General features: G+C 30.8%; 1 protein-coding gene across 1 annotated transcript in view; it reads left to right on the top strand.

Annotated features, from left to right (window-relative positions):
• The first annotated feature begins 349 nt into the window (after nucleotides 1–349).
• LOC107444876 (uncharacterized) overlaps nucleotides 350–15,711 on the top strand; it is a 53,527-nt gene continuing 38,165 nt past the window's right edge. The window contains exon 1 of the mRNA XM_016059124.4: nucleotides 350–508. Within this exon, the coding sequence (XP_015914610.1) occupies nucleotides 399–508 (110 nt within the window). The 5' untranslated portion in view covers nucleotides 350–398. The remainder of the gene's footprint in view (nucleotides 509–15,711) is intronic.

Raw genomic sequence — 15,711 nt, 5'->3', positions numbered from 1 at the left:
TTTCCTCCCCATGTTACGTAAATGGGGATTAGTTCCAACAAAAAGTCCTCCACAAAGGAAATTTTCCCCGCAATACTTGATCCACCAATTGTTCCCTTGTCTTCTGGATTGGGTTCAAAATTACAAGTCTACGGAGTTGGAACATTAGTAATCACAAATCCAAAAATCGGGTCATCTGTTCAACTACGGTTATAAAATAAAATAAAAAGGGGATAAAAGAGTGCTGATAGGCGTTATTTCTGATATCTTTCACGCATAAATTCTCAACTAAGAAAATTTCTCACTGAAAAAAAAAAAAGTTGATCTGAAAGTATTCGATTTTAAAACCTTCATATTCTAATTCTTTTCGTGGAAGGAGAGACCGGTAGACCCGGTTTTCTCTTTCTCCATTGGTGTCGATGGAATCGGGGTCAGTCGGATGGTTATTTAACTCTTGTCCACACTCAAGTCTTGTTCGCCCGTCTCTCTCACAAACAACGTCTATAACCTTCGCAGAAATGGGGTTAAGGTAAGTTGTTTTCTCCCCCTTACACTTCTTTTTTTTATTTGATCTCATTTATTAATTTTATGTTTATGCAAAATACTGACTTTAAGAGATTCTTTACCTTTATTCGGGAAAGATCGAAATGATAAGATCTAGTTTAGCACGAGTTGAGGACGAACGGGAAGTGAAATTTAAATTGAAATAATATCGAAAATAATTTATATTTCCTTCTAAGAAATTGAAATAACTAAAATCACATCTGCATAGGTTTGGGACGAACTGTTGAATTGAAAAACTTATTAATTTAAAGAAAGTTGAAAAATTTATTAAATATGCGATGAATTATAGTAATTATAATAACATGCAATATCAGAAAATATCAAATATAATTTATATTTCCTTCTAAAAAATTGAAATAACTAAAATCACGTCTGCATTGGTTTGGGACAAAATATTGAGTTGAAAAACTTATTAATATAAAGAAAATTGAAAAGTTTATTAAATATGCGGGGAATTATGATAATAATAATGACACTTAATATCAGAAAATATCGAAAATAATTTATATTTCCTTCTAAAAAATTGAAATAACTAAAATCAAGTTTGCATAGGTTTGAGCCGAACTATTGAATTAAAAACTTATTAATCTAAAGAAAATTGAAAAGTTTATTAAATATACGGAGAATTATAATAACTTGTAATATCAGAAAATATCAAATATAATTTATATTTCCATCTAAAATTTGAAATAACTAAAATCACGTCTGCATAGGTTTGGGACGGACTATTGAATTAAAAAACTTATTGATTGAAATAAAATTTAAAAATTTATTAAATATGCGAAGAATTATATTATAAAAATAATAACAACATACAAAACTCATTCATTTTATTGTCATGTCTATTCGACGTATTTAACCCTTTAAAATTCTAACCTTTATCCTTCAATCTAAAATTTAGAAATTATCATTGGAAAGGCTGAAACTTAGTATATACCTATATAGCCCAAAAGCAGTCAAAATGGCTGCACTGTGAAAGAATAACTAATGTGTAAAGAAATTTGTATAAAATTAATATTTTTAACATTATTTACAGTTATATAACAAGTAATTAGTAAATGTTAACAATAAAGAAAAGTATATGTTGTACAAAAAGTCACTAAATTCTAAGAAATTGTGTCATTATGTACATCATTGTTTTTCTAATTGAAATTAAAAAGCATTCAAAATGACTTCCTTGGGCAATCTAGTGTTAATAAAATAATCAGCACATTTTAAAGGCTAACACAAAAATTGAAAAAGAAAATATTTGAAAAACTAGTAAATGAAATTAATAAATTTACAGGAATGATGACGTTATAAAACAATAAAATTACATACCATAATTACTTAAAACATAGTAATTTTTTTTAACAGTTTTTAACATTAATTTAAAGGTAATAAGTAATTAGTGAAAACAGCATTTGCAATTGAAGAACATTTTAAAGAATAAAATTGATTCTTATATTTATATAATGTATTGTGAAAACCAAACAATAAGTATATTCATCGAATGAATTGTGAAAACTAAATAATTAATATAGAATAAATTATAAAAACCAAACAATAACTCAGGAAATGAATTGTGAAAACCGAATAAAAAGTGTGTTCATAGAATAGTTCTTAAGCGAATTCATGTTCTCATTTGCGGTTTAACTAATTCTATTTCTAATTTGCGAAATTATTCTAATTTGCGGTCAGTCCGTTTATTATGTGGTAAATGTATGTGTATTTTATGTTATGTGGTATTTTTCATTCTTAAGTATAAAAAATATTCTCAAATATCGTTGCTCTCATTAGATTTAAATTCATAGTTGCTCTTTTTAGAATAAATATTCTTTAAAAGTTTGCATTCAATAAATATTTGGTTCAATGATTATTACATTTATTTAATTCTTATAAATTCGATAAACGTAGTATTTTTTTTTTGTTGCTATTCTGCGTTATTAATTTCTACATTAGACTACGACAAGTGGGCTATATTTGAACCTTGTAAATAGTGCAGAAAGACAACATAATGAGCGAAAATGGCAGTTAAACTTTTCTTTGTAGTGCTCAATACATTGCTTTTTATTTTTTGTTTCCTTTTTGTGCTACATTCTTAGTTTGTACAGCGAGCCAAAAAAAAAAAAAAAAAAAAAAAAAAAAAAAAAAAAAAAAAAAAAAAAAAAAGGAGCATCGTCCAGGAATATTGATTGAACGATCGCATTTTCAAGTACAAAAATACAATCCAAAAGGTTTGAAAGATGCACTTAAAATATGCTTATTAATCAACTTTTTTATTTTTTATTTTATAACCGTCGTTGAACAGTCGACCAATTTTTTGGGTTTAGGACTACTAATGTTCAACTCCGTAGCCTTGTAATTTTGAACCCAATCCAGAACACAAGGCAACTCCTGAATCAAGTATTGGAGGAAATTTGCCTTCGTGGAGGACTTTTTGATGGAACTACCCCGCATTTGCGTTACATGGAGAGGAAAGTCACGAAAACCTCCCATAGTTAGTCAGACGGCAAAGGGACTCTAACCCATGATCCGTCTACCACTGAGGATATTTTTACGTCAGCATTGCGGTCGGTGCAAACCGAAGTGTTTATTAGTTAGTACTACCTATGATTTAAGTTACGAAATTAGACGCAAACACTTTCTTTTTCTTTTTCTTTTTTTTTTGAATAAATATACCACTTTTTCGACGCATTTTATTTTATTTTGTTCATCAAAATTAATCAACTTTTTTAGTCACGAAAGCTGATCGAAATTTGGTATTAATATTATTTTTAGTTTTTGAGTTTTTCTTCCTCACTGCAGATCATAAGACTTATTGTTTTTACGCAACTTTCATTTCATGTGATAATAAATTTTTAATAATTATTTATTATTTAATAATGATTAAAATTATTTTTGAATTGTAAGGAAAAAATTTTTTTACCTTATCTCAGTCACTTTATTTTTTAAAAGCAAAATTTGAACAAATGCAATTGAATGGCTATAAATGGCTGAAATTAGCAATTAGTACTCGAAACAGTTTTAAAGTATAAAATTTTTTTAATCAATTTAAAGTACAAATTCCGAAATTTTAACGGAATCGGGTCAATAGTTTTTGAGAAATAAAAATTTAAAAAATGCAATTAAATGAGTTTTACAATTGCGGTTAAAACTCATTTCATTCACTTAAATAGGTCTAAGATGTGATGAAATACGCAAAAAATTTGATCCCTACTTTCGACTGCTCCTCTACGTAAGCTTATTTAGACCATATTTTATCTACTCTTCCCCCCCCCCTTCCTTGTTTTGAGGGTCTAGAATACAAATCCGCCGAAAACAATGGCATATTATTTCAAGGAATCTGTGATTTTGTGCCCGATTTCGTAGTTAAAAATGTTGTATACATTAATTAATTAGTATAATTAAAATTGGCATCTCGAAATATTTGCATCATAATGTCCGAAAATACGATTGTTAAATAAAAGATTATGAAGCTTTCTTATTATATACGATATACTTATCCATACGTTCTTATACTAAAAAAATAACGCGACTAATTTTTTTTCATGCTCAAATACCGGAAATACCAACATTTTTAACAGTAATTTTAAATTATTTAGAATAGTTTTATTAAAATATATTTAAAAACATGAAAAGTGTTATCATAAAAGTAAGTTCCGAAAAAGCATTTAAAAAAAACTAAATAAACTTGAAGAGTTAAATTTTTATGCAGATTTTCAGTTCATTAACCGCAAAGTGTTCCTTATAAGCACGTCCGAATTAATTGAATACGAACGAGTAATGAAAGTATTCGTTACACGGGTTCAAACTCGTCACGAAAACTAACTAATGATGACCCTCTGTGAATTCCCTTCTGACCTTAATATATCTTTGAGCTGCTTTAACAGATTTGAGAACTCACCCTAAGTTCCAAACAAACACACACCTATAACAATCGTGTATGGGTAAATGAGGTGTAAATGTTATAGTTATTCAGTGAAAATAACCAAAGTTTTATTTTTTTTTATTATTTTATAACCGTCCTTCAACAGCCGACTTTTGGGTTTACAACTTCAACTCCGTAGTCTTGTAATTTTGAATCCAATTCGGAAGACAAGGGAACTCCTGGATCAAGTATTGGGAGAAATTTGTCTTTGTGGAGGACTTTTTGATGGAAGTAACCCGCATTTGCGTTACATGGAAAGGAAAACCGCGAAAACCTCCCACGTTTAGCCTGACGGCAAAGGGACTCTTACCCATGATTCGTCTACCACTGAGAATATTTTACGTCAGCACTGTGGTCGGCACAAGCCGGATGCGGAATTCGCATTGACCAGCCATCGCCGGGATTCGAACCCGGTTTACCTCATTGGAAGACGAACGCTCTATCCCCTGAGCCATCACGGCTCAAAATTAACAAATTAGTGTATTCAAACTGATAGAGAATTATTTAATTCCGGTTTAAATTTATTGTATCTCTCTACTAAAAAATCGTAAAAGACACCACTGCTGTTTCGGGTGCTCCTCTTCGCGCTACGTCTTGCTTTGCTGTGCATGAACTCTTAGAATTAGAAACTTAAAATTGCGGATATGTGCAGAACGAATGTACAGAAAGTACGATGAAATATAATAAAAAAATTAACATTCGATAATTAGTTCGTGAATTAACTACCGAATATCGATTTCTATGAGTAAAACTGCTAAAAAAAAATTTCAGTGAGAGACGATCTTGCTGAAATGCAATAAAATGAATTTGAAAATGAAATTTGAATTGCTGAAATCGCCAATTTTATTTGTTAACTGTCTCGCAGTGGACTGATCGTAAAGACACGGTTCTTAATAGAACGCCAAAGTCAAGCATCACTGGGTGCGGTCAGTAAGCGGGTGGGTAACCACGTTGATCAGCCTGCGTAGGGACTGAGGGTGCCCGGTATCAGTCTTCGTTAAACTGTTCTACCGTAAAGTGCGACTTCGCACACAGGTCGTCATTCTACCAAGGCAGGGGAGCCATCCTCTACTGTAGAGGATCAAAATTGTGACGGTATGTCTTCGGATCATCCACAGGGATGTTTCCCAGACCGTCACCAATAGCCCATTGTGCAGCTCTAGTGCGACGTAAATAAAGTGCCTACCTACCTACTTGTTAACTGAAGTGGATTTTTTTTTAATTTATTGGAATTTTGAGTGCTTTTTTTCGAGAATTTTGTCTATTTTTTTTCTGTTTTAAATGCTGATTATTTAACAATTTTTGTAGAAAAATTATTTTTCTCTTGTAAGTTCACGCTCGAGTTGTTGCCAATCGAAATGAATGAAAAAGACGGAGAAAATATTAGGTGTTGACAGATACACCATTTTTTATTTGTATCGAAACAAAAGAAAAAAGAAAAAAAAATGCAAGATAGATTAAAACCGTTTTCTATTTGAACTGTTATAATTTTTATTAACGAGTGAGCTTACATTTGTTATTGTGAACTTACAACTGTTATAGTCCCGCAGTGGACTGATCGTTAAGGCACGGTTCCCAGCAGATCACCGAAGTCAAGCATCACTGGCTACGGTCAGTGTGCGGGTGGGTGACCACTTGGATCAGTCTGCGTAGGGACCGAGGGTGTGCGGTATTGGTCCTCGTTAAGCTGTGCTACCGTAAAGTGCTCGACTTCGCGCGCAGGTCGTCGGGCTACCGAAGCGGGGGTGCCATCCCCTCCGCAGAGGATCAAAATTGTGATGGCATGTCTTCGGATCATCCTCCGGGATGTTTCCCAGACCGTCGCCAATAGCCCACTGTGCAGCTCTAGTGCGACGTAAATTAACAACAACAACAACAATACAACTGTTATAATTTATTTGTTTTTATCGAGTCACACAATCTGTGTTCCTCAAGTCAATTTTTTTTTTCAAATACAAATTATTATTTTTCAAGTAGAGATAATTGTTGATTTCGTTACAATAAACATATAGACAAAATGTTCTTACATAAAACTACAATAATCGTTTATTTTGTTAAAAAAAATGTTCCTTGTTTTTGTGGGGGGAAAAGGAGAGAAAAAAACAATTACGAACGAGAAACAATTACGGTGGTTGGTGAGTGGAGCCTCTTAGTTTATTTAATATAAACTATTATTTATTTTTAAATAGTGTAGAAAACGCTTCTCGTTGTAAGTTTTACTGGATTTCACTTTATCTGAGACTTTAAAAAGATTATGATTTGCCTAAAATGAAAAAAGTATGTCATCAAGTCTTTACAATATTTTTACTTTATGTAGTGCTCTTTTTTCATTTTATAACCGTCGTTGAACAGCCGACCCAACTTTTTGGGTTTACGATTAATAATGTTCAATTCCGCAGCTTTGTAATTTTGAACTCAATCCAGAATCCTCCTGGATTAAATAGTAAGAGAAATTTGCCTTCGTGGAGGAGTTTTTGATGAAACCTCATTTGTTTAACATGGAGAGGAAAACCACGAAACCTTCCCACGGTTAGCCTGACGATAAGGGGACTCTAAAACATGATTAGTCTACCACTAAGGATATTTCACGTCAGCACGGTGGGTCGGTGCAAGCCGGATGTGGAATTCCTATAGACCTACCATCGTTGGGATTCGAACAACGGTTCACCTCGTTGGAAGGCGAACCCTCTATCCCATGAGCTCAGAGCCCCATATTTTATTTTATTTTATCCATCGTTGAACAGCTGATCCAATGTTGGGTTTACGACTACTAATGTTCAATTCCGTAGCCTTGTAATTTTGAACCAATCCGGAAGACAAGGAAACTCCTGGATCAGTACCCCCAGAGGTATTGATTTGTTATGGGAACATAGGGGACTTTGCGACTCGACAGATTTAACGCGCATCAGTCACCATTTACTACACGGGTCTTCGGCCGGCAGGGATCGAACCCACGAACATGGGCCCAGTGCTCTACCAACCAGGCTATACCGGCCTTTTCAGAGCTCCATATTAATCAAAATGAATATGAACAGTTTGGAGTGAGAAAAAGAAGTACATTGTTGATGATTATAGAGGTAAAATTAACGGTAGCCATTGGCCTCAGAACGAATAACAAATTGCATTTAAAAAATTGTCACCAACCGATGACCAATTTTTTTTGTCAAACGTGTATTTTATTCTTTTTTTTTAATAATAAATATGAAATCATTGCGAATATTTTATAGTATCAGTTCATTTCATATTTCTCATGTAGCATCATACTTAAATTAAACGTAAATATTTAGAAAATCGGTAAAATCAATGCGCTTTATACGTAAATTTAAAGCAATATTAACGGAACGGACTACCCTTCGGTAAGATTGCTTTCGTATATTTTACGAAACAATGTTTACTATTTAGATTTAATAAAAAAATGATTTTGCGTCTTATTGAGAAATAAAATTTGCTATTTAAATTTCGGTAAATTTTGTTTCGAATTTATTTATGCAATTTTTTTGTTTTTTGGATAACTACTTTTGTCTGTAATTTGACGTTTCAACACACGTGCATTTTGACGTACTGTTGACGTAAATAATGTACAAAAATAACGTACTCATTCTTACCTAGTAAAAAGTGGTTGGCAAAATAGTCGTAAAATAAACAAATTTGCTTACGTAAAATTTTATGTAAATTTTCCTTTTTCTGGATAGCCATTTTTCGCTATAATTTGACGTTTTTACTTTAATTTTGGCGTAAATATTACGTTAAAATAACGTACTCATTCTTACCTAGTAAAAAGTGGTTGGTAAAATATGCGTAAAAAAAACAAAAAACAAATTTGTTTAAGTAAAATTTTACGTTTTTTGAATAACCATTTTTTGCTATAATTCGACGTTTCAGTTTAAAATAAATTTTGCGAATGCTTAGTAAAATTTAAAAGAGAAATATGCGCAGTTTTGACGTAAAATTGATGGTTCTCTCCTACCTGGGGAGTTACTTTTTTTATTTTATTTATTTACTTTTTCCTTTTAGAAATGAACGTTTGTAGATTTTAAAATATTTTAAGACTTGCTTCAAAAGAAATGCCTTACATTAATAACATCAACAGTTTTTTTTATTGTTTATAATTTACCAATTTTTAAAAGAAGTGACCACATGTTTTATCGATCAGAAACTACTTGAAAACCCAGTTGTCGCACAGGCATAAGCTAAAAAATGTCTCATAGGAGTCATACATCACCTTCTACATAGGAAAGCCTCCGCACGGTTTTTTATAAGTGGTCTGCGCACTTTATTTAAAAAGTAAGCCAGTGGTGCGCATGAAACCAAATTCTATTTTAAAAATAATCGAGAGAAAGTTATCATATATATTTGAGAATTGAATCTTTGGTGGTAGACAAGTAAATAAGACAAACCAATGATTCTCATAAATTAAAAAAATTTTTAGACGTATATTTGCTATCACTTTCTTCTTTTTACTAGATACTCTATTAAATGGCTCTTTCGTAAACTAGTTTACTTTCATAGTGATCTAATCGGACTACCTATAAAAATCTGTGTAGAGGCTTTAAAGTCTAAAAATATTTAAAAAAAATAATTGGCTAGCAAAAGCATGAATGGAAGTAAAAATTTTAGAAAAAGCTAAATGAATAGCAAAAGCATGAATAAAGTAAAATAAACACATAAAGAGATAAATAATAAATAATAAAAGCAGACGATAAAATTAGAACAACAGAGAGTTGTTGATATTTTGGAGTAGGTTTTGGTTTTTGGAATTTGTAAGTTTATTCTAATCCTTTACGGGATTTTCTATATTTTATTGAAGGATTATTATTAACCCGTTACTGGTAATTTAATGTCGTTACTGTATTTGTTGTGATGTGAAATAAATGTTTTCTTAATAAAACAAGGAACTGCTTCTTAATATAGCATGATACGTTACAAAGCTTTCAGTTATACATACATTATTATATATATTCAGTGACTCATATATTAACACTCTACATTGAAAATTTCCCTTTTGATGAAAGTATAGTAATACATAGTATAGTAATGTATAGTTATAGTAATTTACCCCAAGCCACACATTTTGAAAATTAGTGGATATATGGAGAATTTTTTATATAAAAAAATTATTTACTCAATTCGAAAAAAAATTTAGTGGAACATTGCATGAATCAAAAACAATAATATAACAAAAATGAAACAATTTTTATTTATATAATACTTTTTAAAGTTGAGTAGGAAGGAGGAAAAAAAATATTTTTATCAAGTGAAAAAAATATAAAAATATATAAATATATAGTGCGTAAAAAATATAATAATTACAAAATATTTATTCAATATGTCTGATATTAGTTTACGACATATTATTGATAAATTACGATTTGAAAATTAATGGGTTAAAAACGTGAAATTTTTGTTAGACAACAAAAGACCCTAATCACATTTCCAAATTTGTTTTGACAGTTTTAGCTGTTAATCTTCTTAAGAAAACAAAAACTTTACCTAACTTATATTTAAATAAGAATATGTCAAACAGGGAAAAAAAGGATCATTAAAACATGAAATAAGTCAAAACTTTAAAAACTAGTTCTAACTTTACAAGTTTCAGTAAATACTAGTTTTATCAAGGAAATTATTGTTCTTGATATAGATTTTTTTTCTTCCGCTAAACGTGTTTTTATGCAGTCATTTTTCATTTCATTTTTATAAAATTGTAGTTTGCATTGAAGGTTTTAGTTCAAACTAGCTTTTTCTAGGAAAGTCAGGTCCTTGACTAATATCTTGTATCTAGGATATTCCCATCAAAGTATAAAATTGATTCGGATTTTGTAGTTTTTTCTTTCAAATTAAATGGAAATAAATGAATTAACGATGCGAACTTAAAACTGGTATAAATTTCTTTAAGTAAAAAGAATATACAGATCTAAAACATTAAACGATACGTTCTAAAACTAAAATAATTTTAAAAAAAATAATTTAGCTTAATGTCGTTGCTCAAGAACTGAAAGACAGCAGTAAGTATGAATATTTAAGTTAGAAAGTCTTTCTAACTTAAATATTATAAGTTAGAGAAGAATTAAAGAATCTATAAGTTATAAATCAGTCTGTACATTTATTTGACAATTGGAAAATCATAGAGCGTTCACCTTCCAATGACGTGAACTGAGTTCGAATCCCAACAATGGCTGGTCGATAAGAATTCTGCTTCCGGCTTTCACCGAACCACAGTGCTGACATAAAATATCCTCAGTGGTAGACAGATCATGAGTCCCCTCGCCGTCAGGCTAACCGTGTGAGGTTTTCGTGGTTTCCCTCTGCATGTGAAGCAAATGCTGGTTAGTTTAATCAAAAAGTTCTCCACGAAGGCAAATACCTAACAATACTTGATCCAGGAGTTCCCTTGTCTTCTGGATTGAATTCAAACTTACAAAGCTACGGAGGTGAACATTAATAGTCGTAAACACGAAATTGGGTCGGCTGTTCAACGACGGTTACGAAATAAAAAAATACAAAATAAATTGGTAAAGAATAAATTTAATTGGTAAATAAAATGGAATTTAACTTGTCAAGTTTTATTTCAGTTTTTCAAGCCTAGTTTTAAATGTGTCCACTCAACTATGAAATTTGCGCACGTTTTATGTTCGTTTAGTTTGGAAATTTATGCACCCTGTTGGAACCTTCTTCTCATCTTCGACTTATTGGTTATAAGAACCATGAGTTAGCTACAGTTCTTTCTCTAGTTATCTCCCACACAAATATTCATGAATACTGAGTACAAATTTTAATATCGCGATGCGTTGTCAAAAGTATAGCGCGATATTTTCCTTATTACTCTAATTTGCACAATGGTGTCAATATTTTTGCTGCAATTTTGTTTTGCGTTAAAAATGAAGTAAATTTAGCAAAATTACTTGTGCTTGGCTGACATAAAAGTTTTCCATTTTTCTTAGCAAAATAAACAACACAGCAAAATAAAAAACCACAACTATGCAAAGAAAATTGAATTAAAACTTACCCATTAAAAATAGGGATTTTCTTACTTTTTCGAACTACAAAAATTTTTTGAATTTTTTGTGACGATAAAATAACTGGAATAAACCAGTTTTAAACAATGATCAACCATAAAGTGCACTATTGCAGTCATAATGCTTTGTGGAATACCTTTCAATATTAATATATGCTTTTTTATTAATAAATTTGTTTAAATGATATTTTAAGTTAAAAAAGGAGACACAAAATATATTTTTCCTTAATGAGTATATATATACATATATTTATGACATATTTCAGTAGCAAGTCGCAAGTAAGCCCAACTATTTTTTGGGGGAGAGAGGGGAGTAGTACTAAATCGTATTCAATAATTATCGCTTTGTACAATAATCCCGATATTATCATATTCGATACATCATTCGATATATTATCATATTCGATACACGATAAGTATCATCAGCAGCCGGTGGCCAATGCTTTTTTTTCCTAATACAACTGTTTACAGTTTATTAAAGTTTTAATGCAACATTAAAAGAATTTTTTTTTTAAAAAGTTGAATTTATTTTTTAGGAAAGAAAAAACCATTTACAAATGTCTGTAGTAATCATGTAGAAAATATAGAATGTAGAGATACCTGTATTGAAACCACTCACAAGAAACCACATGGGTGGAGTCTTTTAAAGTTCAAATTAATTTTAACAATGACGCATTTATCCCTCATAAAGGGTGTAAACTGTTGTATAAACCACGAAGGTGTTTCCAAAATATTTATTCTTTTTATTTGTCGGAAGTTAATATATTTTTGAATATAATAATTCATTCCGAGTTAAAATTGGATGATGATTTTGAATGTTTTGATGATTTTATTTTAAAAGGAATGTTAGAGTTGAATTACTGTTTTTGGAGAAATGTTATTATTGATAAATTGATTTCAAAAACATGAAAATAAACACATTGTTTAATAACAACTTACACGAGCATTAGTTAATTAATAAACAAATGTATAAAAATAAAAACAAACAAAAAAGTGATATAATTATACTTAGGTAAAAAGCGAAAACACGTTAATAACTTTTCATCTAATCAGATTATCACGAACTAAGATGGCTCGCGATCTAACGTTTTATATGCCAATTATGCTAATTATTTTTGCAGATGATATTATGCATAATTAGCTCTAATAATAATATAATATAATAGTAATATAATAATAATATAATATAATAATATAATATAATAATANAATGATCAGATCTCGTGTGGAATCTAGTGAAAGCAGCAATATGATATAATAATATAATATAATAATAATATAATAATAATTATATATGATATCAACTATAGAATTTATAATTAGCTATATGCAGGTGATATTATATATAATTATTATATAATAATTATATGTAATAATTAGATATAATATTACATTGATATTACGAAATCAGGCACAAAAAAGTACTCTCTCTGAATACATGTATTATCTGAATATGTGATTTTATGTTTATATTAGTTTCAGAAAATTTTGAGTAAAATACGTTTTTGGAATTTTTTTGTATTCTCCTTTAGCTTTCAAAACTGTTAACCTCAGAAAATTTTCAGAGAACTTTTTCCCTCCAAATTCATTTTTTATTCCAAATTTAAATTTTTTTTAAAAAAATAAGTGATTTAAAATATATTACTTAAGCGTTGGTCATACGCTTCCTCCCTTGTCAGCTAAAAGAAGCAATTCATAAACCTCTTTCCCCCTTTAAGTGCTTACGTAATACAACCCCGTCTTTCTCAAAAAAAAAAAAAAAAAATAAATGTAGAATATCAGTTTATTACTTTTCAAAATCAAATATCATGTTAAAATATTTTATTTTTCAGTCGAGTGTTATGCAGTGCAAATAAAAATGAAAATTGTCGAATTGTTTTAGGGCGCGTAGGGAGAAACAACACCTTAAAACCAAACCGGTTCAACTATTAAAACTTTAAGAGCAACTTTGATAGATTGGCACGTAAGGGAAGGGAAACAACGGATTCAGTAGTGCGTATGAAAGTGTGTTGCTGATAAAATAATAGGTAAATTACATTGCTTTATCGCACAGCACAACAAGTAATCAAACAGTTAATATTAACAATTTTCTTTCAAGAATGAAGTAAAAACAATAGGGAACAATCACGGCTGAATAGAATTTCTAATACACATATTGTGGGCATAATTATACAACGGTTATTGCCATTGAAGAAACATTTCGACAATATGAAGTTTAATTTTTGTATAAATTTAAGGAGTTTTTATCTATGTTCTATTTTTCGTCATCTTTTGTTTCGTTTTTAAGGGGGTGATCAAATATGCATGGCCTAACCCTGACCCGCCCCCGTCAGGGAATACTGGTAACCCGAAGTGCGCGCACGGGGCTGCATCAGATTGAGAGATGTATAGATGTAAGATATATAGATGGCAGCACTGTCGGCTAGATCACGATAGCTGGCAGCACTGTCGGTCGATGGACGGACCAGTGATTTGGTCTTGGGGAAACCAAGGAGTTATGATGCACAGGATACAAAAATAAGGGAGGTAACGGTTTTAAAAGGTAACGAAAGTTGCCTGTAAAAATTAGGGAAGTCCAGGTGCTGCGTGAGGGGTGATTAAATAAGATGAAAGTCTTCATTTTGCTTACTTTTTTCAAACGGTGACACCTATAGTTTGTCTATGTAAAGAATTTCCCTAGCCATTCATCTGGAATAGTGGATGTGACTATGGTTACGAGGTTTTACGATTTCAAGTAGGGGTGTTGGGTCATAATTTAAGGCAGGTTTTGACTCGGTCAGCCAGATAAAGAAAATCAGGGTAGAAGGTAGTTCCTCTCTTTGAAATGCGCTATTTCTTATTTCCATAGCTGCAGACGGCCTTAGACTTTGTGGGGAGGGGAGTTCTTTCTACTACAAACTATAAAACGGTATGACCTTAAGTTCTGGAATAGAAAAATCCTTCGTGATTTGTTTGGGAATTACAAAACTTTGATTTTTTATATTGACGTTATTAGTATGCACCATCTCGTCGCATTAGAAATGATTCAAAGCAAGAATGAATCAAAACAGGCCATGATAATGAGTCAAAACAGATGATGAAGTCAAAAGCGTTACAAAGATAATACTACTGATAAGCCTTCATATGAATAAAACAAATTTCAAGACCATCAAATTGGGCTGATGTGCCAGGAGTAGAAAATGATGTTATTGAATTTAAAGTACTCAAAAATACAATAAAAACTATGAAAGTTTCGAGGACTACGAAAATCTTTCTGCTCTTGACACTTCAGTTCCTCTTGGTACCCTTGAGTTTCATTTTATTCATATCCGCGCCGATTCTCTAGTAAATGATCACAGTCCTTCTCCGACTCTGCATTGCTCACCTTCGGCCAACATCGTTTTCTCTTGTTTCTTCCCTCAATAATTTTTTCCATCCATTTTTCTTTGGTGAATATACTCTTCTCTTGTTTCGAATCTGTTTTTAAATTCCTCATCATTCCCTTGTCGCTAAACCGTATTTTGAACGTTCAAACCATATCCATTTTAACTACTTTTTTCCAGTGTACTAGGAATTATTCCATTCCCCCCACCTTTTTCCATTTTCCAATTTTTTTTCTCCCGAAACATGTCCGCTTTAACTAGTTTTTTCAACTTTTCATTATTCCCCTTTCTCAGTTATCTATTTTTTCAAGAAGCACGTCCATTTTAACCATTATTTTTCTTCCTTCAGTTTTCTTGAAATTATTCCATGTTAAAATTTTTTTTTCCAGAAATAAGTCCATTTCAACCATTTTTTCCAGTTTTCTCGTGTTCATTTACATTAAATTCTGTAGTAAATAATGAAACTAATGTATGCAAAATTACAAAATTATTAATGGAAAACAAAAATTCTTATTATTATTATTTTCGAGTAGGGGAGAGTGGGGTCAATTGTAACAGGGTACGATTGTAACAGAGCAAAAATTTCGAGTGTCGGGTTCTAGATTTGGTTCCTAGGTAGAGCATAAGGTGTATTTAATAAATCTACATGTACACCCCTGCTGGCAACCATTTTTATGTACTTTTGAAAGAGTTACATCACAAAAGATATTTTCACGCTACGTAAGTATTTTTTTTGGTATTAGAATATTATATTGTAACAAAGTAATTTTGTTTAAACAAATAAAAATTATTAACTGAATATGTAAATGGACACCTTAATTAACATTTCAAAAAAGAAAAAAATTAGTTTTGTTAATTAACTAGCATTGTTTTTAACAAATGAA

The sequence above is a fragment of the Parasteatoda tepidariorum genome, chromosome 2 (assembly GCF_043381705.1).
Source record: "Parasteatoda tepidariorum isolate YZ-2023 chromosome 2, CAS_Ptep_4.0, whole genome shotgun sequence".
Classification (NCBI taxonomy): domain Eukaryota; kingdom Metazoa; phylum Arthropoda; class Arachnida; order Araneae; family Theridiidae; genus Parasteatoda; species Parasteatoda tepidariorum.
The sequence above is the reverse complement of the archived record's forward strand: the minus strand, read 5'-3'. Positions and strand labels throughout refer to the sequence as shown.